At 50.9% G+C, this 27,485-nt stretch overlaps 1 protein-coding gene and 1 long non-coding RNA gene across 8 annotated transcripts; one reads left to right on the top strand and one right to left on the bottom strand.

Moving 5' to 3' along the window:
- RANGAP1 (Ran GTPase activating protein 1) lies at nt 1-25,778 on the bottom strand. 7 transcript variants are annotated; one of them, XM_074271808.1, is made up of 16 exons: nt 25,509-25,778; nt 18,186-18,331; nt 15,352-15,479; nt 13,580-13,639; nt 8,042-8,221; nt 6,444-6,578; nt 5,870-6,028; nt 5,605-5,718; nt 5,395-5,494; nt 5,145-5,229; nt 4,877-5,066; nt 4,227-4,340; nt 3,489-3,591; nt 2,473-2,561; nt 2,045-2,166; nt 1-399 (listed from the first exon to the last, which is right to left on the bottom strand). In XM_074271808.1, the coding sequence occupies exons 2-16, from the start codon at nt 18,295-18,297 to the stop codon at nt 330-332; spliced, it is 1,761 nt and encodes a 586-aa protein (XP_074127909.1). In that variant the 5' UTR covers nt 18,298-18,331; nt 25,509-25,778; the 3' UTR covers nt 1-329. The 7 variants fall into 7 exon arrangements, with proteins under 7 accessions (XP_074127909.1, XP_074127915.1, XP_074127907.1 ...); XM_074271814.1 differs by lacking the exon at nt 25,509-25,778 and adding an exon at nt 21,777-21,951 and having other exon boundaries at nt 18,186-18,334; XM_074271806.1 differs by lacking the exon at nt 25,509-25,778 and adding an exon at nt 21,777-21,909.
- Nucleotides 19,686-22,776, top strand: LOC141544984 (uncharacterized). The gene is made up of 2 exons (XR_012482845.1): nt 19,686-20,513; nt 22,055-22,776. It is a non-coding gene; the product is annotated as an uncharacterized LOC141544984 (long non-coding RNA).
- Nucleotides 25,779-27,485: the final 1,707 nt, after the last annotated feature.

Here is a 27,485-nt window from a genome sequence, read left to right on the forward strand (position 1 = left end):
TGTGAGGGAGGGAACAGAGTTTAATGAGGGGCCACCGTCCGTTTCCATGAGCAGGCAGGATGGAAGTGTCCGAGGCCGGCTCCTGAGACTGATCCAAAGCAGAGATGCAGTTAAAAACCCCGCACGGCCGGGGGCCGAGAGCGGGGCCCGCAGGGAGGACAGACGCTGGACGAGAGCGGCCTCCCGGGCTTCCCAGGGTGGAAGGCAAGGAAAGGTTTCTTCAGTGGAAGTGATGGCGGACACACACACTCGTCCTCTGGGGCCTGGGCGGAGGCTCTCGGGTCATAAAGTTCGAGGGGGGACGACAGCAGAGGCCGGCCTCTCAGCAGCTAGACGTGGTGGAGGGTTTGCAGGAGGTTGTGGCGGGCGAAGGAGCAGGACTCCAGAGCCCGGTTGGGCCTGCACGTGACAGGGAGGAAGAGAGGGGTTAAAAGGAGGTGCTTGGAACCTAAGGAGCCGCGGCGGCCCGGGCTAATGGTGGTGCTGCTAAGACAACTTTCCTGCTTCTGCAGCCTCCTGGGGCAACAAAAAGCTTCCTTTACAGGGGAGAAGCCCCATCTCGGAGAGATGCCGTGCTGTGCCCGGGGTCAGAGCCGCCACTGTGGCGAGGGCCTAGACACAAAGGGTGCCCCCAGACACTAACAGGAGGAGTCAGAAACGGCCCGGACAATACACCAGATATACTCATGTTTGTGGCACGGGGTGGCCGGGATGGACGGCACAGCTCTGGCCCCGCCCGGGATCCCGAGCAGGCTTGTGGCCCAGAGGAGTCAGGGCCCCCTGAGCTCAGGGCTCTTTGCTAGGTCTTTCTCAGGTTACTCTGGGTCTGCGCTCCCTCCACATCCTCTTCTGTGCACAGTGGACTCCTATGATTGTCTGTACCCAGCCTTTGCTCCAGGCCCCCTTAAGATGTCCGGAAAGAAGCCGATGGGCCTTCCTGAGGCCCCCCTGCCAGCATCCTAGCCTTTGGTGGCCCTGTTCCCTGGCCCCCTCATTCACAGAAGTGCCGCCTGGCCTCTCCTTGTCTAGTCACCCTGCCCCACCAGCAGCTCCCCACCTCATGCTCACATGGTCCAAGGGAACCTCCTCTCTGCCCACACCTTTCCTCCAGCCTGACGCCCACAAACTCACTGATAGACTGGCCGCCCCTCCCCGACTCTGCGCTCCTTCTCTGTGCTCTCTGACCTGTCCTGCCTTGCCTGGCCCTGCTCCTCTCACTGAAGACCAACCTGACCCACTCGCTCAGCCTGGGTGGGGGGGCCTCCAGTAAGAGGGAACTGGAGCTCTCCAGCTTTGGGGCATCATGGAGACCCCCAGAGGACATGGGAACACTACATACATTACAGGGAAAGCCACCTGGAGATCCAGGTACTGATCTATTTTTAAAATTTACGAAGGGGTCCTTAGTGAAGAACTCAGCCAAGGAGGCACTTCGGGAAGGACTCTGTGGGGGAGGGTGCTGGAGCCTTGGGGCTCACACCCCCACGGGGCCGTTGCCGCCTCCTGTTACATCAGGTAAGCTGGCCGGGCCTACCTGTTGAGGGCTGGCTTTGCAAACCCAAAGGTGCTAGAAACGTAAACAGGCAATATTCCTGCCACCCTCTGGGGGGCCCCAGAGAGTCCGAATCTGCTGCTAGGGGAGGGGTCCCCAGAGTCTGCTCCTCAGGCTTTTGTTGCAGTTCAATCCAACAAACATTTCCTACAGAACTGCAAGGGGCAGAGCACAGTGCTAGGCACCCTGAGGAGAGGCCTTCCCACTCCTGATCTCCAAGCACCAGGATCCTCAGGAAAGTGGACGAGGCCGAGAGGCTACTGTGGGCTGTGGCCAGCAGCTTTCTGCACGGTGGGTGAAGAGACCCTCCCCCCAAGCTCTCTTCTTTTGGGAGGCCCTGGGTTCTCAGCCCTTTTGGGCATGCCTCTGTAGTATGGCAGCTTGGGCTCCTGCCCCAGAAGACTGAACTCAGGCCATAAGCTGCTCCTCCCGTCTTTGGTCCGGGATCTGGGGCTCCAGCCCCTCCCTGCCTCAAACACAGGCCGGACTCACTTGGTCACAAAGGCCAGGAGCACGGGCGTCAGGGTCTTGGGGAAGTAATCCTGCTGGGCCATGTGGTTGAGAGCCATCAGGGGGCCATAGAGATTGGGGATCGCCTTGATCTTGTCTTCACTCTGCAGGAAAGATCACCCCAGAGGGCAAAGTTAGCCAGCCATCTGTCTCAGAGCCCCTGTGCCAAGGCTGGGCTGACAATCCCTCCTCAGACTGAGGCGGGACTTTCCCAACCTTCCCGCAGCCTGTACCCCTGGGGGCCGGCCATGAACCGATGGGGGGGGAGGGGCAGGAAACTGCCAGCAAACCACGGGCCACTAGAAGGGAAGATCCCCAAATGTGTCCCTTGTGCAGGGACCGGGCCTGGGTCAGAGGTCGCCTTGCAAGCCTTGCCTACTATGGGCTGAACGCTGTCCTCCCCTTCTCACCTTGAGCAGTCCCATGTGTATTAAGAGCCTTGTGATGAATGCATTGGAGTTGAAGGAGGCTGAACTTAAGGCTTTCTTCATCAGGGCATCTGCAAGAGACGGAGGGACACGGAGGGACCTTGGGTGGAGATGCTCAAGAGATACTCCCCTCTAGCGGGGACTCTCAACCCCAAAGCCTCCAGCAGCCCTGAAGACGGGAAGCTTGAGGAAGCCCCAGAGTCACAAGGGTAAAGGAAGGGGTGGCAGAGAAGGTGCCCTGGCCAAAGGCTTGCAGCAGGGTTTAAACCATCATGGCAACTGCTGGGCAAGCTACCTAGAGGCCCCACGGGTATCCACTACTGGGCCCCTTTCTCCCTTTCAAATCTTCCGAGCTTTTCTCCCACTGAATAAAGACTTGGCACCTCCTTGGCACAGCTAGGCTCATGCCCCCTCCAAAAGCTCCCCCACCCAGTTTTGAGACAAGACGGGATGAGGGGCTGGGAGGCAGAAAGCTGTCCAGTGAGTGCTGGCGCTCTGGTGCTCCACTACCTCCCCTCCATGAGCCACCCCCTGGACAAGCTCTAAGGCTGGAAGATGCGCCACCCCCACGGCCTGGCCCGGGGGACTCCTGTGAGCTCGAGGCTTCTCCCGGCCCCGGCAGTGTCTCAGGCTGCAGAACCAAGTAACTCCCAGGGGCACAGAGGCGTGGGGAGGACAGGGCCACACCAAGGTGGGAATAAGTTGGGGGCCTTGTTTCTCCAGCCGGACTTCTGCCCCGGCACCATGGAAAGACCATTATGGCAGCTAAGATGCAGGCCTGATTTCTGCTTCCACACTTGCTATCTGAGCCTCAACATATTCATCTAGAAAATGCGTGTAAGCATTAAGGCACTGCGTCTACCTCACAGGGAGCCCTTCTGGTAGCCAGCGCCCACCAGGAGAGCTGCCGCTGCTCGCTGCTGACCACCATGGACCCACCGCCAGCCATTGTTATCTCTGGAAGCGCCTCCTTCCTCTGCCAGGCCAGGGACACTCACCCACTGCCTCCTGAACGGCTGTCTTCACTGCCAGTTCATCCTTGAACACAGAGGAGACCTTCAGGAAAGCCAACACAACTTTTTCTGGATCAGATGTGTCCGTCTAAAAGGAAAAGAGACGAGTGAGGGCACCAGGCCGGCAGGTGGGAATACAGTGGGGGCACCGGGTCCAGGCCTGGAGCACAGTGAGGATGTCAGGCTGGCAGCCGGGGCTCCTGGGACTCTAAGCCAGGCATGGTCTCCATGGGCACCGGCTTCCTCTTCTCTAAAATGAGGCTGTCAGTCTGATGCCCACCTCTTTCCTTCTCACCTTCAGCCCAGGACATACATGTATAAGGTCACATGGCCGTGACCTTTGAAGCAGCCAGCCTTGGTCTCTCCACCTGGGCCCTTCCTTGGAGGGGCCTGAAACCCAGCACCAAGTCTTTCTGTGCAGATGCAGAGTGACTAGGACCAGGCAGGGGGCGCTGGCATTCCTAATTCTCTGAAGGCAGGGGCACAGACTGAGTGTGTTCACATGGCCCACCTGGCCTGGCACAGGGCAAGAAAAGGGCCAGCCTGGCACTTCTGTGTGCACAGGGACCAGGGGCAATGGGTATGGATGGGGGGATGGGGGACTCAGCTTTCCTCGGCTGGCCTCCTCTCCTGGGCACACCCCGGGCAGGCAGGGTGGCCCGGCACTTGAGGGTCCCACCACCTTCATGCTCAGCTCTCCAGTCGGAAGCTGGGGTCCCTTACCTGCTGGGCTATCAACAGTGAGCTTTTGGGCCCAAGACGCAAAAGCTTTTCTGGAGACGGGAAAGCGAGGAATGTGGAGACGTCAGACGGAGAACACAGCACCGAAGCGGGTTCCTGCAAACAGAAGGGGGCCCGGGCCCATATAAGTGGCTGTGGATGCCCCATGGATGGCACACGGTTCCCCGCTGCCGGTTCAGAGCCAGCCCCGTCCCTACCACCTGCATGCACCGAGGAGGCTTCAGAAGGGCGACCCCTAGCAAACTTAAGCACGTTTTCCCCCACTTTCAGGAGCGCCCGTCTCATCTCCCCAGCTGAACCTCCATTGGCTTCTCTTACCCCAGTGAGATTAGGGAGACCCTGTTGGTGGGCATGGGGACGCGCAAACCCTTACTGTGCTCGGGCCTGGGGTTTGAGCTTGGTCTTGGAAGCCAAAAAGCCCTGATTCCACCCATCTGGGCCCTTGTCTGCCCCCCCGGCTTGGGCAGGCCATCTGACTGGGCACCTGGCGGGAGGACACCATCTGAGAGCTGAATTTCTGGCCTTTCCCCAGAGCCTCAAAGGGGGGGGGGGGGGGTTACTCATGATGGCGAGCTAGCCTCTTGACCCCAGACCCACCCTTCTTTTCTCCCCCCAAAACAATGGCAATTTACCCCCACGTGTGTATCCAGGATCTTCTTAGGGGGGGTGGTCACTTCTTCTCCTTGACCTCGCTGAAGCTCCTCCTCCTCCTCCTCTTCCTCTTCTTCTTCCTCCTCCTCTTCCTCTTCTTCTTCTTCCTCCTCCTCCTCCTCCTCCTCTTCTTCATCATCCTCTTCTTCCTCATCATCCTCTTCGTCGTCACTGCAGAGGTACATCACATGAATCCCACCCTACCCAGCCCCACCTCCCCGGGGGACCCCACAGGCCCGACCCTGCTACCTGAGTGAGGCCAGTGTGTGGGCCATGTTGAAGCCTTCCAGGATTTCCTGAAGCTGCTCGCAGCCTTCCTCTCCCAAGGAGTTCCCTGCAGCGGAAGAGGGAGAAGATGAAGGATTGGGGACCCTTGGCCAGAATGCTAAGGCCTGAAAAGCAAACCCCCGCCTGAGGGATCTCCCCGGGGCTGTCGGGGGCAACGCCTTGGGGCCTCAAGGCTGGACTGGTCCAAGTCCCACCGGGCACACCTCCATACCATTGAGATCCAACTTTTCCAGGTCTGATTTGTCCTCGACAGCCTCTGCAATCGCCAAGGCGGCGTCTCTTTTGATTTCACAGAAGGACAAGTTGAGCTCCTGAGAGAGGACAGGGCAGGGAGTCAAAGGCTGCCCCCAAATTCAACCCTGCGACTGTCCGTCGCCCCCACTCTGCTCCCCTGGCAGGGGGTAAGGGCAGCAGGACCCACCTTCAGCCTGTGCAGCCCTTCCTTCACGGCTTCGGCGATGGCCAGAGCCCCTCGGGAACGCACCAGGCAGTCCCCAAAATTGATCACCTCCACCTGCCTCAGGATCTTGAGGGTCTGTGGGTCAGAAACAAGACAGAGCATGGGCGCTGAGCCAAGCAAGCTGTGCGCCCCAATTTCCTCACCCAACAGGACCTGTCCAGGCTAAGGGTCTCCAGCCTGAGTGTCAGGACTGCCAGTGTTCGGGGCCCTGTATCCCGGAGCTCACCTCGGCCATGGCCACTGCCCCCTTCTCAGTGAAAGTGTTGTCGTTCAGGTTGATGACTCGCAGCAGGGAGTTGCCAGCGAAGGCCTGGGCGAGCGCCGTCACACCAGGGTGGTTGATCCCATTCTGAGGCATGTGGATTTCCTCCAGGGTCCCGATGCTCTGCGGGAGGAAAAGAAAAGGAAAGATGGGGAGGGTCCTCAAGCAAAGAATGGAGGCTTGTGCCAGGAAGAGCATTGTGGTGATGGAGGTACAGAGCCCTGCTCACGAGCTCCACCCAAGCCGGTGCACCAGACTGAACCAGGGTGGCCAGGGGCCCGGTCCAGCTTGGCCTTGAGAGGCCCTTCTCTGGCACGTGTCATCAGCCCTGGGGCTTCTGGGAAGGGGGTGAGTCTACCAGGGCCTAGCTCACAGCCAGAAATCTAATGGATGCTTATGACTCAGTACTTCAGGCCCAGCCCCTTCCTTCTAGACACTAAGCTTCTTCCCAGGTGACAGACCTGTGAGCATCATTCCCTCCCCAGCCAAAGCCCCATCAGGAAGCCAGCCCCCTCCCCTGGTTGAGCCCCCCCCTCACCCCAAACGCTTCTGCCAAGGCCATGGCGCCATCGTTCTCCAGGCGATTTCTGCCGGCCACAAACACCTTCAGGGCCAGTGGCTTGCCCTGGGCACTGGATTTCCGGTGGCACTCAGTCAGAGCTGATGCCAAAATCTACAAGGAGAAACAAGGAGATGCAGAAGGGTCCTCATGCCCACCCTGGTCAGAAGTAGGGAGAACTTGGGGCCAGATCCTGAGTCCACATTTGCTATAGCCCTGTGGGCAAGCTGCTTCCTCTGGGCCCCTTTCCTCATTCACAATGGGGCACTGGACACCTTTTCACCCCAGCCTGGCTCCCTCCGCCAGCCTCTAACTGGTCTCCCTGCCTCTAGTCTCTCCTTCTCGGAGCTCTTGCTTCCATTTGGTTTCTGCCCCATCTGTCTCCAGGAAGCTCCACTGCTCTGTGATCCCCAGAATTAAACCTGGAAGCCTCTGGCCTCCACCCTGATCCTCCAACGGTGCCCTCTGCCTGGACTGTGCTCCCATCTACCCCACACTGCAGACTTCTCAGGCTTTCTTCCAGATTGGGCTCAGATTCTGCCCTAGCAAGAGACCTTCCCAGGTTCGCCCAGGTGCTAACGCCTTCTCTCAGATAACCTTCCATCTACTCTCTGCGTCCCTAGTTACTTACATGAAAAATGACCACCAGGGACTCAATTTCATCCTTTATCCACCATTTTGTGATGTTCAGTTTCAAACTCCATGTAAGTCACCCCAATTTTGGAGACTGCACAAGCGTGCCTCCCAAAGCCACCATTACTGACCACAAGAATGCCCCTCGGCTCCCAGCCAGTGTCTCCTGATCCCCTGCACTACCCCAAGAAACCAGGAGCCGTAAGCTCTGTGGCCCATGTTTCAGCCCTTCCAAATTGTGAACTAACTGGGAAAAACCCAATTTGGCTATTGAGAGCTTTGATTCTGGTTTACTTTGTAAACTGTGCTCCCGGCCTGATTAATCATCGTCCAGTGGCTCTGTTCCACCAAACCCACAACCCCCTCCTTATACTATGAGCTCCTTGAGGTTAGAAACCCGATCTCACGCTTTCTTTGGATCCTCAGTAGCCGGCACACAGTAAGGCTTAATGAATGCTTGCTGCCAATGATTATTCCAAATCTCTCTCTCTTTTTTTTTTTTTGAGGTTGGGGTTAAGTGACTTGCCCAGGGTCACACAGCTAGGAAGTGTTAAGTGTCTGAGATCAGATTTGAACTCAGATCCTCCTGAACTCAAGGCTGGTGCTCTATCCACTGTGCCACCTAGCTGCCCAATTATTCCAAATCTCTATGCTCTTCCCAGCTGCCCCTCTTCCTCCCTTCCTCCTTTCCCATGGACACCCCTGTTCTTCCCCAAATGCAATCAGCCTGTTCACCTGCTCCCAGCCCAAATGTCTGCCTTCTGGGGATCACTGACTGAATGCCCTTGGTGCCAAAGGCCCTGAGCTCCCCTGAAATCCTTTCTGAGCACAGGCTTGGGGGAGCACACAGGCGGGCACTGGTCCCCCGATCTGTATGGGGGTATGCAAAGCATTCCTTTGCTCTCCGTGTGTCTGTGCCCCAAGGCTGGGGAGCCACCACCTACCTTGCCACCACCAATGCCCATGCCACAGTTGTTAAGCTTTAGTTCCTGCAGCGTGAAACAAGCCGAGCTCTTGAGCAGGGCCTCGAAGCCCCGCACGCCGTCGGGCCCAAAGGCATTGTCGCTCAGGTCCAGCTCCACCAACTGTGCCCCAGCTGTGATGAGGGCCTCCCCCAGGGAGATCTACGGAACACGTGAGGGGTCAGGAGGAAACAACCTGGGGCTGATAAAAAGCATCCCCCCCCCCCCCCGCCGGAGCCCTATGGACTAACTCCACTGGCGTGGTACCCCTGTGCCATGGCACAAGCCGACCCCACCCACAGAACACTCCGCCTCCTTTCCAATGCCCCAGAGAGCCACACTCCAAACTGCTGCTGCAAGACAATAGGCAATCAAGGGAATAGGGCAGGACGCACCAGGTGTCTGGGCATGGAATAAGCTCAATTTTCTATCCTGACCCTGGTCCCTCTACTCCAAATGGAAGAAGTTTGCCCAGCCTGACGGTGCTCCGTCCTGTGCTAGGCCAGAAGGGAAGAAGAGAGGAACAGAACAGGATGCACAAATGGGGGCCGTGTGAAAGAGGGAAGAAACCTGCAACCTAACCTGCCAGAAGTCACTTGGAGCAGAGACCTAGGCTGGTGAGCCATGAACTGTCCAGCACAGGCAGAGCTTGAGAACTCTTGAGATCCAGCCCCAGGGAAACCACTATCAGAGGGGAGGGAGTCAAAAAGTGAGCAATTAGGGGCAGCTCTGGCACAGTGGATAGAGCCACTAGTGCTGGAATCAGAAGAACCCGAGTGCAAATCTGGTTTCAGACACTCAACACATATTAGCTGTGTGATCTTGGGCAAGTCCCTTCACTTCAACTGCTTTTCAAAAAATTCCCAAAACAACAGCAACAACAAAAAGAAAGTGAGCAATTAGGGAACATAAGTGGAGAAAAGACTGAAACTACTGAAGATCTCAGGAAAAAACCCTCAAAACTCCCCAAAATAACAGCAACAACAAAAAAAAAAGCGAGCAATTAGGGAAAATAAGAGGAGAAAAAGACAAACTACTAAAGATCTCAGGAAAAAAACTTCAAAACTCCCCAAAACAACAACAAAAAGAAAGTGAGCATTTGGGGAAAATAAGAGGGAAAAAGATTTCAGGGAAAAACCCCAAAACTCCCCAAAACAACAGCAACAAGTGAGCAATTAGAGAAAATAAGGGGAGGAAAAGATTTAAATTACTAAAGAATCCAGGAAGAAAAACCTCAAAAACCCTGCCCATAAAAGCAGATAAATTAAGAGGGAAAACATTAACAGACCTCCGGATTTAGTAAATGAGTTCAAACTTCTATGAATAAATATTGCAAAATAAAGGAAAAAGAGTCAATGCCTGAAAGAGACAGGACTCTGTGGATTTTGAGAATGGAGAACCACAACGAGCTGCTCCTGAATGGTTGAAAAAAGCTAGGAGAAACGTGAGAGCAGAATTTATGGCCTATATAACAGAAATAATTGGCAAAACAGAAATACAAACAAAAAGACCAGGAATATAAATACATAAGAGTGAAGGACAATTTAGAAGAAGAGAAGTAGGAAGCAGTAACGTTAAAAGAAAACAAGCAAAATAATTGATCTCAAAGACAGGGTTCACAGAGATAGCCTAAGTTCTTCCCAGAAGAACACAAATCAAAAACCTCTAAATACCATAATGTAAGAAATAATACATAAAACTGCTCAGAACTTCTGGACACAAGAAATCAAGGTGTCAATCAATACTAGTGAGAAATAACATTCTGCAAGCAACCAGGAGAACTACTTTCAGATAAAAAGAAAAGGAAATTCAAATAACAGGAGACTCTATGTATTAGAAAATATAGCAGGGAAAGGAAGTGTATTGTGAAGAGCAACAGAGCTTAGGAGGTAGCCTAAAGAGACTTCTGCAAATCTGAGCTTAACTGTAAATGAAATAAAAAAGATGGATGCTCAAGTATAAAGAAGCATCCAAAATGTTTTTGGAAAGAAAATAAGACATGAAAAAAATGGTTTGCTTTTCAAACAACCCAGGTAAAAGAAATGCAGCAGTTAAGGACAGTAATAGCATCGAAGTGACAGCAGAGTGACCATCAAGGAGACCTCTTTCTTTGGGAATCCCAGGACAGAGAGGTGAGGGCAGAAGTCACGCGCAGGTGGTGGTGGAGAGGCAGGTCTGAAGCATCACTGACAATCTGACAGTGTCCATCTAAAGATGACTCATGTAGGGCCAAATCACAAAATCCAAGGGGGAGAGGCGGCTGAAGGAGAGCCTGAAGGGCACTAAGTGAGAAGGAAGGAGGAGAGAACAGCACTGATGAATGTTATTAGGGAAGGGCTATTCTGTGGAGAAAGTGGCAGAGCTTGAGTTAGGTGGTGTCTGGGGGGATTTGGTGCTTAGGGAAATCACTACTCTTGCCTTGGGGAGGGGGAGCCACAGAGGGAACTGGTGCCTAGGGAGAGGGATGGCAGGGACCCAGGGAGATTCTGAGGCAAATTAGCAAAGAAGGCAAACAGCACAAAGGTCAGTAGAGGGCTGCATAATCAGGAAGTGAATGGGGAGAGGGGCAGTCCATCCTATCACCTGTAGAAAGGGATATTTTTGTGGGAACAAGGCCCAGTGGAAACGTGGGAAGCTCCACAAAGCAGGAACAGAATGGGTATCTCCGAAGTTTTGATATGACGAAGAATAAAGAACAGAAAGCACCTAAATCACTTAGAGGCCATGGACCAAAGAATGAGGGTCTAAAGTAGACACAAAGGGAAGATGAGTACTAAAGAAAGAGAGAAAAAGATAAATCTTCTCTGGAAAGGGGTGCAGAAAATGAAATTTTAAAAACAGACAAGTTGAAAGGGAAAAAAGGAAGGGAAATTCTACTTGACTAAGGGAAGAATGAAACAACCAGATAAAAAAAGGAAATAAAAAGGAATGAATAATCAAAACTCCAAAGGGTGTAACAAACAGGAGGGGAGGGGAAATGAAAAATAGCAGTGGAAAGATTTATATAGATTGCTTCAAAGAGAAACGAACAGAGAAATGGCAGAATTGCAATGATGACTAACCATGAAAGGCCTGGCTACTCTGATCCATACAATGGTATTTAAGACAATTCTGAAGGGCCTATAATGAAAAATGTGAGATACCTCTAGAGAGAGAACTGATGGTCTCTAAGATCAGATTAAAGTGGGGAGAATTATGGTTAATAGAGAATGTTTTGCATGATTTCACATATAATGGATATCATAATTCTTGCTTTCTCAATGGGGCGAGGCAAGCTAAAGGGAGGGAGACAAGTTGGAACTCAAAATTAAAAAACAAAAACAAATAATCTTAACAAAAAGAACAGTAAGAATAGTCACACCTTAAAAAAGATTAAGTTATGCTTTTTGATTTCTAATTTTTTTTCCTTTTTGATCTGATTTTTCTTGTGCAGCATGATAAATATGGAAATATATATAAAGAATTGTACATGTTTAACATACATTGGATTACTTGTTGTCTAGGGAAGAAGGATGGGGGGAAGGGAGGTTGAAAAAAACCTGGGGTTTTGCAAAAGTGAATGGTGAAAACTACGTTTGATATATTTTGATAATAAAAGCAATTATTAAGAAATGAAAGAAAATAGGGAATTATAATATGATTAAAAACAAAGAAAAATAAAAAGTTACTGCAAAAAAAAATTTTTTTAAAGATTAAAGTAACAAAAGAAAAGTATGTTTGGAAAAGAAATACATTTAAGAATAAATGTTTTTTATTATTTATAAAATAATTTTAAATTAAAATTAATCATATAATCTAAATAATCAATTAGATTAAATATAATTAAGTTAATATTAAATTAAATAATTAAAAATAATTTTATTATTTATAAAAAAGAATAAAACAGAGTAATTAGGGAAAAATTTGTGAGGCATCAAGCAACCAAAAAAGCAGAAGTTGTAGGCATGCTATCCAATAAAGCAAAAACAATTAAAAAAATATAAATTATATATAAACCACAGAAAACAGACATTCACCACATCCTTTATATACTCTGAATGTAATAAACTACCACTGTAATTTATTATAACAAGAAATTATGAATAGAGTGAATACAGAGAAGCATGCAAAGACAAATGAATAGAAACCAAGTGAAATTAGCAGAACCAGGAAAACAATCTACACGGTGACAACAATGTAACCGAAAGAACAATGATAACCAAGACCGAATGCTGTGGTCTAAGGTTGGATAGGTTGTTCATAGAAGCTAGGGAAAGAGAAAGTATTTGGATTAAGAGGCTGCTCAATAAATCTCGTGGAGCATTTTGGGTCAAGGGATATTCTGAGCGAGGAGAGGCCACTGAACTTGGCAGTGAAAGGATCATCTCGGAAAAACCTATCAGCCAAGTATGGAAGCCAGTTTTCAAAGAGCTGAGAAGTGGGGGGGTAGAGGAAAAGGAAGCGGGGAGGAGGGCACAAGATTCTTCCCAGGAGTTTAGCAGTGAGAAGAGACAGAGGAGGAGAGAATGAAGGGAGAGAGGACGTCCAAGTGAAGGTTTTTAAGGATAGGTGAGTCCTGAGCATTCTTACAGGAAAAAGAGAAGGGCCAGCAGAAAGAGTCATTCCAAACATGAGTCACATGGGAAAAATCACTTGCTGGGGCAGGTTCTGAAAGAAAACAAAACAGGTTTGCTCAACGAGTCAAGTACGGGTTTGTCTTGGGAAGGAGGGAGGTTTGGGGACCAGAGAGAAGTGACAGGGAAGGCGGGGTCGCCCTCAGCAGATGGTGACTCCAAAAGGTCAGGGGAAGAGAAGGGAAGAATCTGAGAGGCTAATGGCAAGGTCAGATCAGGTGGTTGTGACAATTCTGATCAATGCAGTGACAAGATGGCAAGAAATGATAATGAAGCTCACTATGGTCCCTCTCCCCTTACCTGCCCCCGAGGTGATGAACCCAAGATGCAAATGAGCCCTCCAATGCTGGGCACAGGTAAGGCAGGAATTGGCTTTACCTGACTTTGCAATAAGGGTCTTTTTAAGCTATTCAAACTAAAGAGCTTCAATATAAAGCTCAAAAGCTCATTCAGACTGTTGTGATATTCCTTACTTGTAAACATGGGTATTTTCTTTTTGTGTTCAATTATAAAGGGAGACCTGATTAAATGTAAAAAGCAAAACAAAACAAAACCTAAAACAAAGCCCCAGAATGGTGTTCTGCCTCGTTCCTACCCACCTCCCAACTCCCAACTCCTTCCAAGCGTTCTTCCTCCTCTCCCTTTTTCTCATCCTGTCCTCTTTACCTGTTCAATGGCACCTGCTGCCTTCAAAAGGCCTCCCAGCCAGTAGTGAGTCCATTCTGGCTTAGCTCACCCCCAGATCTCACAGCCCGTGGCCTTTCCTTGTGATGAGGTCCCTCCCTCACTTCTTTTCCCTTATATTTGCAAACCCTTGGAGAGGGTCTGTATCCAGCTCTGCACCCCCCAGTCTTGTACACAGTAGGAGCTTGGCAAATGTTTATCCGATTGCCTCCAAGTCACTCACCAGGGCAGGAGGGATCTCCGACCTCAGCCTCCCAGTGAACATGTCGCTCCAGTGGCATCGCTTGGGAGGAGGGGAGGAAAAAAAAAAAGAAAAGACTAAGGTGGCTGGGATGACCTGGATTCCAACTCACCCCACGCCCCTCACAGAGCCAGAAGTTTCTCCTGGGAGAGAGAGGGAAAGGACACTCAGGACCCCGGCCCACTGTGGAGAGCCCAGCCTCAGCCTCCCAGCCCTCATGGGTGGCACAGAGCGGCAGATGTCGCGTGGCTGCTCACCCCAATTTGCCCGGAGAGCTAGAGGGACCAGTTCAAACAAGGAGACAGCCCCCCTGTCCTCAGGCTCCAGCCACCCATTTTACAAACCCACTGACAACACTGTCCGGAAGGGCACACAGAAGACGGTAAGAGAGGCAGAAGGTGCCAACTTGGTCAAGAAGCAGCTTAGAAAGGGAATGAGATGACAGCTGCCCCTCCATTTCACATGGGGCTACAGAGGGCAGAGAGAGCACCAGCCAGTCTGAGACAGGGAGCAGGCTCTGAACCCACTCAGAATGGAAGGAAGAGCGGGGCCCTCCTCCAACAGGTAGGTCCCGGGTGGCATCCTCGCCAAGGCGCCCCTCCTGTCAATGCTGGAAGCCACGGCAGGGGAATGTCCCCTGCCAAGCATGGCTGGCCCCTGGTAATAAGAGGCTTCTTCCAGCTCCAAAGTTCAGCAGCTCCTAATGAGAATCCTGGGCCAAACCCCTATTTTCATATGCTTTGGTCACACCTGAATTAGAGTTTGGGGTCAAAGAGAATTAGCTTCCAGGGCATGTAGCCCACCACTGTCAGCTGCTGCCAGGTGCCCCCAACACCTCTCCTATCTGAGTGGAAGCTCCCTGAGGACAAGACTCATTATTAACTTCCTCACTCATTCATAGGCGTAGTATCTGGACCCATGATTTCACTACTATTGGAAAAAGCCTGGGCCTCTTTTCTTCAATTTACAGTCTTAGAATACAGGCTTTTTGGGATCTAAGACCCAGCTGAGAAACCTGGGGAACAAAGGCTCACCTGACTCATTGGCTCTAAGGGACAGGAGGAATGAGGCCTGGGGCCTCCCCCCAAATCTCAGCTCTGCTGTTCACATCCCAGGAAGGATGACCCAAACCATTCACTCCTAAACATTTCCTCCCTGAAACTGTTGGCCCTTTCCTGGAATCAGACTAAGGCTGCCCCGAGGGTAAGAAGAGAGCCTGAAGTTGGGGGGGTAGGGCGTGCTGCATGCCCACTGGGATAGGGGGCTGCCGCTGCTCAGGGCCCACCCGGGCGCTTGGCTGGTGCTGGTTTATCTCTGGAGGCCTGTGCCCTCAGGTTGGCCAAGGCCGCTGGTCTGGGCCACCCAGGTGGGGACAACCATCTTGTTATTTTGCCGAGAAATACCAAAGAACAAACTGTCCCAGGCCAGAAAGGATCCAAACAACCCGGAGCCACAGCTGCCAATGTTTGCTTGGCCATGACCTCCTTGGGTAAGGCTGGCCACGCTCTCTGAGCCTTCTCTGAGTCGGGGAAAGAAAGGCCTTTGTGAGGCAGCCCCACCCCTGCTCCCCCTTCCCGGGCAGTGGGGGATGGAGTCAGCAGGGCTCTCCTGCCCTGCCCCCCAGGGCCCTTAGGGCACAGGGGCAGCAGGGAGAACAAGGAAGGAGTGGTGCTCACACAGGGGAGAAGGCAAAGCCTGGGGTCCAGGTTGAGGGGTGAGGGCCAGGCCCTGTTTGGTGCATCAGACACACTTACCTTCAGCTCCGATTTCTTCTCCAGGGCCTTGGCGATGACTCTGGCCGCCTCCACGCCCACCGTGTTGCCTTCAAATCGCAGGGCCTCCAGGCCATCAAACGCTTCTATTTCTTTAATCACCTCCTGAGCTGAATGGACCCAAGAAAGGAGCCACGTTGTTAGACCAGCTCAACTCCAGAAGCGGGCACGGGACTGAGACCTGTGCTCTGGGCATGGGGTCACTGGGAGGCCCTGGCCAAGCTGACTACACTGAGTGTGCTCGCTCACAACACAATAATGATCACCCTTGATCCAGCTGCTCCACGAGGGTACATGTATGCGGTGGTGAGGAAAGCCCTCGGGGACCTGGACTCCCCACAGAAACAAGCCCTGGTTCCCAAAGCTGCAGCAGCCTGTCAGGCCCTTGTCTGAGCCTGATGACACAAGCTTTCTTCATCACTCTGGGAGGCCTACAGTCCAACCACCACCATCCCCATTCAACAGATAAAACCTTCAGTGGCTGGTCCATAAAGGCCATCGGATCCAGCCCCAGAGGCAGGCCATGACCAGGGCAGCACTCGCTCTGGGCCATATACTGAGCTTTATAAAAGCAAAATCAAGCCCTCCTGCTTTCCAGGAGCTTACAGGTGATCACTGACCATGGCCTAGAATGGAGCTCCCTTCACCCAAGAGAGAAATGGGCCTGAAGGAGACTTCTTACCCACAACTTCCCTCCGTGGGGAAGGGCAGCGTTTTACAAGGAGGGAAGCTGTTCTCTGCCTTGCTCCATAATTTCCTCCAGTGCAGCATCCAGACTGGCTCTGACACCTGCTGTTCTATCGGGGCCCACAGCTACTGCCCATCACTTGGAACCTCTCCTGGGACTATCTTTTCAGGTTGGAGCCTGCCTTGGATACTCAGCAGAGGCTCCATTGGATTACTCTGAAGACAACCTTGAACAGACTTCAGAGGCTCCCAGGGGACCAATGACTTAGAAGTCAGGGCTGCACATAGCAGTGCACCCAAGCTGTTTGAGAGCCCGGGAGCTCGGGCTACATGACATGCCCATGGTCACAAAGAGGCCATCTGCACTCTGCTAGCCAGACTCCACAACAAATGGCACCCCTGACCTGCCGGACCTGGTCTGCTGCCCTTGCTCGAGTTACTGCCACCTGCCAGATGGAGAGGGGTGGACTGGAGGAAAGGTAGCTGTTGCAGACCCATGATCTCATAGGGGTGGAGCAGCACCTCATCTATACTTATCCTTCCAGCCACTCCAGGAACTGAGAGGTCAGCTGATTTTCCCTGGGCCATGGCTATCGGGTGTGTCCAAGGTAAAACGAGTGTAGGCCTTGTCCCCATGGTCTTTATACTGCAGTGCCTCTCCCCACCCCACCTCCTCCATCATACTTCCTTTCCTGCCTGCACCTTCCAAAGTAGGGGCCTATCCTCCTCCCTGCTCTGTGATCCAGTTCTGGTTCAGAGCTAGGTCTACACTGGCAGCATCTGAGTGCTATGAAAGCTCTTCCCCATGGACGCTCCCACCCCGAGCCCTGGCAGAGGACCCTGAAATAGCCCAACCACAGCCCAGCCATCTTTCCAGCTTCCAGCGCTCAAGAAAAGGACAATGACTGTAGGGTGTGAAGGCCTGCCTGCCAGGTATGGAACCTGTGTGACGAGGCTCAGTGGGGAGAAGGCAGCCTGAGAGAATCACACCCACCTCTGGGACCACTGCAAGCAGCGGCACCTGGTCACCCCTTAGAGAAATGAGCCTGAGGCAGCAAAAGGTGAGGCCCTGGGACCAAAGCCTGGCCGTATCAGGGTAACCACTCTTCAATGGGGTGGCCCCAGGTTCTTCAAAGAGGGGAGGGGCGTCAATCAGATGTCCTTGATGGTCCCATCCAGCTTGAAATCTACGATCTGAGGAGCTGGTTCACGGCCACCTTCACCCTCATTCTTAATTTTATTTTTGTTTTTGAGTTTTAAATTTTCTCTCTCTTTCCTGCCCCTACCCTCACCTTATAAATATGACAATAAGCAAAAACATACTTTTCTATTACCCCTTATTAAAAAAAACAAAGCAAGACAAAAAATCTGAAAAAGAAACTGGAATAGCAATTTAGGGTCTTGAGATTAAGGGTCTGCTTATTCGCCACAAAGAAAGAGAATTAGTGAGTTGGTGTCAGAGTTTGAAACTAGGCCCCTGTTCTCTGCTGAATAAAAAAAGAAACCTTGGGCTGGTTTTGACATGGGTTTGATCAGCTGATGGCCGGGGAGAAGCCACCCAGGCAGGTTCCTTGGCTTTATTTCCACTGCCCTCCTGGGTGTGAGAAGTCAGCCCTGCTAGAAATGGTGTCTCTCTGGGCTGGAGGAATGAACTGCCCCGAACAGGCTGGACAGGCTGGAGGAGACAAAGATCCAGGTCACTGCCATTCCCAGCGGGGGAAGACGCTGCCATAACTTTTTCAAAAACACCTTGCTAAGTCACTCAGGCAAGATCTGTGGGCAAGCCCAAACCAGCCCTGCTGGCCTAAGTACGTGTGATATGAAAGGTTAGAGTTCTCCAGTTAAGCCCTATTAGCTGATGCCGGGAGCTGTGCTAGGCCAGAAAGCTGCTTCCCAGGGCCGAAGAACCATGCAGCTGTAGCAGGGTCTGGGATGAGGCCTTCAGGCAGAGCATGGACCTGGCGGCTGGGGAGCTGTCCCGGGGGTGGGGGTAGGGAAGGAGGGACTTTGTCTAGCCCCGGAGCCTCAAGACATCAATTCCAGGTTTTCCCTGGCTCCAACCTGCTCCTGGGATCCCATCTAGGCTGGGGAGGAAGGGAAAGGGAAAGAGGAAAGGCTTTAGGTCTCACCATCTTCTGCTGTGTTGAGTTTGAGGCTTTTGCCTTTGAAGCTGAGCTGTCCTCCGCCCACCTGGGTTCGGGCCAGGCTTTCGGCAAGCTTGGCAATATCCTCGGACGCCATGGTCACTGCTGCCTTGTCAAGCTTCCTTCCCAGGCTGCTGAGAAAGGACCATCTCTCATCATCAAAGGCGCCCGACTTGTTCCATATTGCATAATCCATCAAAACGCCCTCCCCATAATACCTCAGTGAGGTCTACAGAGCATCACTAGCCCCACGGGTCAAGAGGGAAACGATGGCCTCTGCACGCCTAAGGTCCGGCTAAGAATTTTCAAGTCAGGCGTGGAGCCCGGGTTTGCTGGTCCCGACACCAGGACTTCGGCCCCATGGTCCCCCAGACAGAGGCCAGAGAGTGTTAAACATGAAAGACGTCCTTGAAGCAAGCATTTATTAAGCACCTACTGTGTTCAGCACAGTCCTAGGGGTAAATCCAGGTATGATTTAAGCAAGACCTGGGCCCTGGGTAAGACACCAACATGGCGGCCATAAATCTGCTATCGTGATACATCACAGACACATGCTGCTTCTAAGTGTCACGTAAGGGTGAAACAGGCCGGTAACAAGTGGAAGGCTTTCTGCAAGAGGGAGCATGTTAGATGGGCTTCAAAGCACGGACAGGAGAAAAGCCTCGTCTGCGGTCCCAGGACTCGGCGCTTGGGGAGACCTTGGAGGCCATCCAGTCCAACCCCTCATTTCATGGACAACGTCCCGGAGGCCCCATGGTGAAGTCACTTGCCCAAGGTCATAAGGTAGTGAGGAGCAGAGGAGGGATCCAGAGCTGGTGCCCATGTGCAGGGCAGCTCAGGCCAAAGGCTGGTCTGTCTGCTGGGGCAGGCGGCAGCATCGCCTCTTCCAGATGGGAGCAGCCAGCTCCTACTGGCACTGTCCTCAAATAGCAGTTTTCTACATAGGCTGAAACCCTGGGCAAAGGGGCCTTCTGTCTGTCTGACCCAACGGAAGGGCCGGGCGGAGGAGATGCCGCTCTCAATGCTTGCAGAGGCCCTGCCCTTCGCTCTCAGCCCCTCAGTCTCTGCTGCCCCCTGACTCTCCTGGCTGGGACAAAATGGACAGGACCATGGGGTTTCCTTAATCTGGAGGCCATCGTCAGCAGGGCCGAAGATCCGGGAGGACAGAGCATCCACGGGACCAGCAACTGACTGTCCTGGGCTGCATCTCCCACTGCCCTCCCCCAAAGGGGGCAGACTGGTTGGTTAAAGCCATCCATCTGGGGAGAAGCCCCAGAGCCTTCTCTGGCTTGCCTGGGGCAGCAGGAAGGGGGAGGAAGGAAAGGAGTTGTCACCTAGAGACAGAAGGCTCAAACTCAGGACTAGTGGTCCCCATGGAGAGCGAAAGGCAGGAAGCAGGGGCTCCTAGGAGACGCAGACTCTACATCACAAAAGCCCTCATCACAATAGGCTGGCCCCACTCCTGGGACAAAGACCACCCCACCCCCACCAAGGACAGGGCAGCCCAGAAAGAAGCCGGTTCCCCCAGCTGGGGCCCAGGCCTGCAGACAGGGCTCCCCCCCAAAAAGCCAAGGCACAGAGCAGTGAAAGGCACTTGTCTTGGGAAACGCCCTCTCCCTGGGACACAAACCAGAAACCTGTGGGGGGTTTGAAACTATCTGCCCATCCTGAGGGGAGGGCGGGCTGGCGGAGCAGGAACCGGTCAAGGGCCAGAGCGGAAACGAGGGGAACAAAACGAGCCCAAACACCCCCTCCCGCCACTGCCCCAGCCCGCTCCCCAACCTCACATAAGTACCAGAACATGCGGTTTTTAGTCAGAGAAAACTGGATCTGGGTTCAAATACCAAGACGCAGCTACGGGAACAGTGATGGGCACATCGGTCAGAGCTGACCTGTCGCTGCTGACGTGGGCCCCAGCCCCTCCAAGCCCTTTCCATCCAGGCCTCAGGGCTCAGGCTGGTTTCTACCCCCCCCCCAGGGCACAGCTAGTGGTCTGGCCCCAGAGCTGCATCCGTGCTGCTTACTTCCTTGGAGCCACTTCCTGACCCTGCCCTGCTGGGCACCAGGGCACAGCCCCCTGACTGAGGCCCAGGAAACCGCTGTCTAGCTGGAGCATCCCTTTCCTAGGCCCTCCACGGCGGTCCCCAGGGACAACGCCCTGTAGCTTCTACAAGGTTTTAGCACAGGACTGGCCCGAGCAGACCCCCAACAAACGGTTCTGGATCGATCAAGTGCCGGACAAGCATCTGTGCAGCCTGGGCTCGGGCGCAGGCCCTGTCCGAAGGTGCTGGGGACGCAGGAGGCTGACGGCATGTGTGTGACTCTGGTTGTTGTCAGTGAGCCTTAAAGAGGGACGGCAGGGACGAGGTGGCGCTCATCTGCTAACTGTCCCCTAAAGCTGCATCCGACTCTGCTTGGGGAAGACCTTGAGGGGGGGGGGGGGAGCTGAGTGTAGGAGGGGGTGCGGCCGGAGGGCCAAGGGCCCCTTGCAGAGCGCAGTCATCTCCCTGACAGCAGGGGGGGGTGTGTGCTTGGAAGTGATGGGCCCCGGATGCCAGCAGGCTTCTACCCAAGGGGGGGGGGGGCGCCCTTTTTCTCCTGCATGTGCCAAGGGGTGGACGTGCCGGGACCCGGTTCTCCTCTGCCTGGGATGCCAGTGGGTACCCTCGGGGCAGAGGTCTCCTGCCCCCAGTTTCCCCTCCATGGGGGGGGGGGTTGGAAGTGCCCCCCCCCACACCTGCAGGGCGGGTTCCTGGCAGGCGGCCCGGGCCTGTTCGGGGACCTGATCTAGGCGCCAACAGGTTCTAGGGTCTCTGCACCCCGCGTCGCAGACGGGCTGGGGCAGTCTGAGGGTGGGCCTGGCACCCGACCGAGTCTTCCCGGGGAAAGGCTCTCCCAGGCTGGGAGGCCCGGCCCACATCGGCACCCTCCAGGGGCTGCATGAGCTCCCACAACAAAGACAACCCCCCTTCCCCACCCCCCCGCGTCAAACCCCTTCTTTCCTCCGGGCCTCAGTTTCCCCATCTGTAACATGATGACTATGGCCCCTTCCAGCTCGGAACGCCAAGCTGTTCCACCTCATAGCCTCAGTTTCCCCATCTGCAGTCCCTCTCCGTTCTCCCCCTCTCCCCCCTCCCCGGGAGGCAGGTACAGACGCAGGCGCGGACGGGGGCGGACGCTCCCCCTCCCCCCTCCGCTCAGCTCCCCGCGGAAGCCGCAGGACTTACGTACGCGCGCGGTCGGGCGACCGGCGGGCGGCGGGCCGGCTGGCGGGCGCCTCGTGGAGCGGCGGCGGCGGCCTCAGACCTCGCGCTCGCCGCCCTCCTGCGCACGCGCACGGCTTCTCCCCGGGAAGGGGGGGGAAGAGGAGGAAGGGGGGTCGCGCGCTGGGGGAAGGGGGGGAGGGGATCACGCGCGGGAGACTAGGGGCGCGCGGGAGGAGGACGCGGAGGCGGCGGCGTAATGCCGCGTCACGATAGCCTGGTAACCAACGGCCACCCAGCCTCCTCGCTCGCTCACTCCCTCCCACCGCGCGAGCGCATGCACACACCCGGCCACCCCCAAATGCACACTCACACGCGTCTCGCCCCGGTTTCCGCCGACAGCACCTGCGCCTCCGGGCCGCCGATCGATGATGGCGGCGAGGGAGAATTTTTGAAAGCCGGCAGTTTCTTTCCTGCGATCTGATTTGTTCCCGGACTCTCCGCCGGCCGTCTTTTCCGCCAACGGGGCCGGGAGAGCCGGGAAGTGTAGTTCCGTTCCTCCGGCTCGCTCTAGGAACCGCACCCCTTCCTAACTACAGTACCCATAAAGCAGTGCGGGCTACAAGCCGGTGTGCCTCTCTTCCTGTTTAGGTTCCCGCGAGATCGTCCACCATGGCCCAGACTCGTGCGCTAGGCAAAGAGACTACCATTCCCGAAGTGCGCCGCAGCTGCGCCTGCTCGCCCCCTCTGCTCCTCGCAGTGACCGACTGGCAACAACTTTATTTAGAAACTTGATGGACAAAAAATGAAAGCGCTGGGGCTCCCTCTGCCGACTGACTCCGCGTCTTCTGTTCCTTAAGGCGGGGGACCGGGTGCGGGTTTCGTTCTGGGTCCTCTGCTGAGAGGGGGCTGCCCGAAGCCGAGGAGGAGGGGCTACGCGGGGAAGGCGCGGCTGGGGGCGTGGTCAGAAGTAGCCAGCCGAAGCTTGCGAAAAATGTCCCAATCATTAATAATAGAAGGATTGCGGAGGAAAACCACCCGAGCTTCCATCTTACATCACTCAGATGGGCGAAGATGACAAGACAAAATGGCGATTGTTGAGGCGGTGGGGGAGGGAGGCGCGCTCATGCATTGTTGGTGGAGCTGCGTTTCGGGCCGGCTGTTTGCAAGCCAGTCTCACCTCAGCCCGTGTCCCCTAGTCTCCGAACCAGCCAGCCCCTGTGACCGTCGATTCCAGACCGAGGGGATCGGAGACCCGGAAGGAAATGTGCAAAACCACAGCAACAAGTCTGAGGGAAAAGATACAAAAAGGAATGGCGGAACGAATCCTAATGTGATGTTAATTATTAAAAGAAATAAGGAATGTGTTAGATTAAGAAGAATCCGAGAAAATCTGTGGCCTGAAACCTAATGAGATAAATAGAACCTGGAGAACAATTTATACAACGATAATGTAAAGGGAAAAAAAACTCTGAAACACTAAGGAATTCTGATTCAGAATCGCTGACTAATTAAGTATGACTTTGGGACTGACCGTGCAGCTTGGCTCCCTTAGTGATGATTAGGGGATTGGGCATCACCGGCACGGTCCATGTCCATGGACTGATTTGTTATAAAGGGAAGGGAGCTGGGTGGTGACAGACATGCAGATTCCTGCCCAGGAAAAAGCCAGAGTATTGGTAAAATGCCAACAATATGCAGAGGAAAGTGAAAAATTCGGGAGAAATAAACGGGGCTATTTTATAATATTTATAATATAATATAAATATTTATAATATAATAAAATTATATTTAATATTTTAAATATTATTAAATATTTATAATATAATATAAATATATATTTATATATATATATAGCCCCATTTTAAATAGGCATCAAGTAAATTCCTCAGAATTTGAACCCAGATCGTTCTGACTTCCAGCCCCGTGATTTACCCACTGTACCACCTAGCTAAGTCTGATACATACTTGTAAGGTTTTGTAAAATGATTGTACCTGTATAGCCTATGTCAGATTGCTTGCTATCTTGGGAGGAAAGAGGGAGTTAAAGGAAAAAAGAAAAAATTTGGAACTCAAAATCTTTTTTATTTTTCCTAGGGGGCCATTTTATTTTATTTTTTGTGGGTTTGCAGTTTCTTTTTTTATTTTATTTTAATACTCTTTTATTTTTCCAAATACATGTCAAGATAGTTTTCAACATTCGTTTTTGTAATTTTGTGTTCCAGATTTTCTTCCTTCCCTCTTACCTCCCCCAAGACAGCGATCAATTCTATGTAGGTTAAACATGTGCAATTCTAATAAACATATTTCCATATTCATCATGCTGCACAAGAAAAATCAGATCAAAAAGGAAGAGAATTCAAGAGAAAAGAACCAACAACAAAGTGAAAATATTATACTTTGATCTGCACTCAGTCTCCATAGTTCTCTTTCTGTGTTTTTCCATCCCAAGTCTATTGGAATTACCTTGAATCACCTCATTGTTGAAAAGAACCCAGTCCATCACAGTTGATCATCACACAATCTTGTTCTTGCTGTGTACAATGGAACTTAAATTCTTACAAAAAGGAATGTTGATATATATTATAACTGCCCACTAGATTACATATCACTAAAGTTCATTTTCATATATCATCCTCTTTTAAGGGACTTCTTTATATATTAAGATGTTGAACATGTTTATGAATTAAACTCATAATTTTTGAAAAGACATTAAGAACCTACTATGTTCCAGGGATTGCAACAGATACTGAAAATACCTTTAGCAATGAAAAAAAAACAAAACAAAACACAAAAAGACCTCATTTTATAAAGGATGACATTAAGACCCAGCAAGATAGTAATTTTAGAATTTTCAATCTCACATTACCATCTATTTATACTATCTAGATCTTGGACAAAATAGAATTTTTTTTCCAGTGATGGCTTGCATTTACATTTTGTATAATGTCATTAGAATGTAAGTTCCTTGAAGGTAGGAAGTACAGTACTTGGCACACAGAAATGATCTGTTGATTGATTTAAGTCCATCCCCCCCCCCCATTTTACTGAAGGGAGACGAATCACATTAATTGCTCAGGATCACACTGCAAGTAAGAGAATTCGGGTCCTTTGATTCCAGAACCATAGTTGTTTGCACCATATCCATTGTTTACCTTCTCCTCTTAACCAGAAACAACTAAACTGAAAATAACATTTAACAAATACAACAAAGGCCTGACATGGGCTTTGACCTAGGAGAAAGCTCCCAGGCTAAGTGAGCAGGGCAAACCTCCTTCCCAAGATGGACAAGTCTTTCCCTTTTCCTTCAGAGTTTACTCTTCCTGGTCTTCAACTGGGTAGTAAAACCCTGAACCACTAGAGAAAAAACCATTCATTTCCATGCACAGCCATGGAACACACTAATGGACAGGGGAGTTATATCTTCAGCAATCATCAAAACTCTTTAGAACAGACAGGGCCTCTCCCTTCTCAGGACCACGGGCTCTGGAAGCTGGAAGAAGCTTCCCAGGCTATTAACCAAGCTTTGTCTGAAGAAGAATCTCTTCTATGACATTGGAGCATGAGGTACTTCTCTAGCCTTTGCTTGGAGACTCCTAATGAGGAGGAGGAAGACATGTACTAGTAAAATGTTTAATTGGTAAAGGAGGAAGAGGAGGAGGAAATGAAGAAAAAAGGGGATAAAGAAAAGAGGAGGAAGAAGAAAGAAAACTCAAGATTTACTTTTGAGTTTAATTTGTACGATAAACATCTCCATCTTTTAGAACTCTTGTTCTAGATGACCTCCAAGGTTCCTTTGAGCTCCAAATCTATGATACAATGAGTGTAGTTAATGTTTTGTGTTTTCTTAATTAAAAACCCATTTTGGGTTTTGTTGGCAGAGATACTGGAATAGGTTGCCTTTTTTTTTCTCCAGCTCATTTGACAGATGTGGAAACTGAGGCAAACTTGGTGAAGTGACTTGCTCAGGGTCACACAGAAAGTAAATGTCTGAGGCCAGATTTGAACTCTGGTCTTTCTGACACCAACCTGGTAGATCTTAGGATGAACCTGAATAGCTCTCATTCTACTTTCTCCCTCACTCTCCCCATTGTCCCTTCCTCACCTGATACCTGAAGACAGCCTTCATGTCCTCCCTGAGTCTTCTCTTCTCCAGTCCTTCCCCATTCTGTAAAAACAAGCACCTCTGGTGCTTCCCCATCTTCTATCTCCAAATCTGTGGTGCTCAGAATTGAACACATACAGCTTGGTGAGCTGGGCAGAACACCCGATTTGGAGCTGAGGACTCATGTTCCAGGACTGTTTCTGACACTTCCATTGCCTATGTGACCTTAGGTCACTTCTTTCTATACCTCAGTTTCCTCATCTGTGAAATGGTTTTTACAATCCTCTCTAGCTCTAAATGCAGTGATCTCATTTTTCCTCACAGACCCTTTATGAGGTAGGCAGGACAGGAGTTAGCCACCCTGCCAACCAGCTAATATTAATAACAATAATAATAGGTCCAGAACCCAAACCTGAACTAACCTGAATTTATCCAGGTGAACCCTGGAGGTAAAGGGAAAGACTTGCCTACCTTGCAAAGAAGGGCTGCTCCCATCATTTAGCCTGGGAACTTCTCTTTGCTTCCCCTACTGGGTCAAAGCCCATTTCGGATCTTTGTTGTTTTGTTAAATGTTCTTTTCAATTAAATTGTTTCTGAAAAGGAGAAGGTAGACAATGGATATGGTGGAAAGAACTGTGACTCTGGAATCAAAGGACCTGGATTTAAATCTCATTTAAAATCACAGGCATAGTGATTATGGCATAATTGTCAAAAGAGCATTTATTAAGGACTTACTGTCTTCACCGTGCTGTGCTATGCCTCAGATACTTATCAGACTTTGGACAAGGTATTTCACCTTGACCTCAGTTATCTTATCTGCTAAAAAAAAAAAAAAAAAAATTGTTCTAGATGACCTCCAAGGTTCCTTTGAGCTCCAAATCTATGATACAATGAGTGTAGTTAATGTTTTGTTTTTTCTTAATTAAAAATTATTTAAAGTTTTTATATGACTATACATTTTGATTTCTTCATTAAGTTGCTTGTTCATATCCTTTAACCAACATTTATCAATTGGAGAATGACTCATATATCAAATTTAGCAACTTTTTTTTTATATATATTTGAGATACGAAACATCTGAAAAGCTGTCTATAAATCCCCTTCCCCAATTTTCTTCTTTCCTTCTGATATTGGCTACATTTGTTTTATTTGTAGAAAACATTTTCCCCCCTGAGGTAATTGGGAATTGGGGTTAAGTGACTTGCCCAGGGTCACAAAGTTAGGAAGTGTTAAATGTTTGAGGCCATATTTGAAATTAGACCTCCTGACTTGAGGTCTGTTGCTCTATCCACTGTGCTACCTTGCTGCCCTGAACAAAACATTTTTAATTTAATGTAATCAATAATATCCATTTTATACCTCACTCTACTTTCTTGTTTATTCATAAATTCACATCTATAAGTCTGATAAGTAATACATTCTATGTTGTTCCAATTTTCCTGTAATATTTCTCTTCATATCTGGGTCATGTATCCATTTTGACCTTACCTTGGTATGTAATGTAAGATATGTTGGACTGCGATTCTACTTGTGCAGCAAAATAACTGTATGGATATGTATACACATATTGTATTTAACATATACTTTAACATATACGGGACTACCTTCCATCTAGGGGAGAGGGTAGGGGGAAGGAGGGGAGAAGTTGGAACAGAAGGTTTTGCCAGGGTCAGTGCTGAAAAATTACCCATGCATATATCTTGTAAATAAAAAAACTTTAATAATAAAAAAACCCTATTCTTTATAAAAATTGAGACATCTAAACATTTGAATAAATATTAATTACTCATAAGTAGGCTGAGACAATATAATAAAAATTATAAATACAATAAATATACATTTATTATGCAATATAAAAATTATAAATAAAGTATTAGTTTTAAAATATTTTAATATTTTTAAATTAATATTTAAAAACCTAATATTTAAACTAATATTTTAGTTTATTTAAATTTTTTTTAGTATTTTAAAATAACT

Source organism: Sminthopsis crassicaudata, chromosome 5, assembly GCF_048593235.1.
Source record: "Sminthopsis crassicaudata isolate SCR6 chromosome 5, ASM4859323v1, whole genome shotgun sequence".
In the NCBI taxonomy this organism is placed as follows: domain Eukaryota; kingdom Metazoa; phylum Chordata; class Mammalia; order Dasyuromorphia; family Dasyuridae; genus Sminthopsis; species Sminthopsis crassicaudata.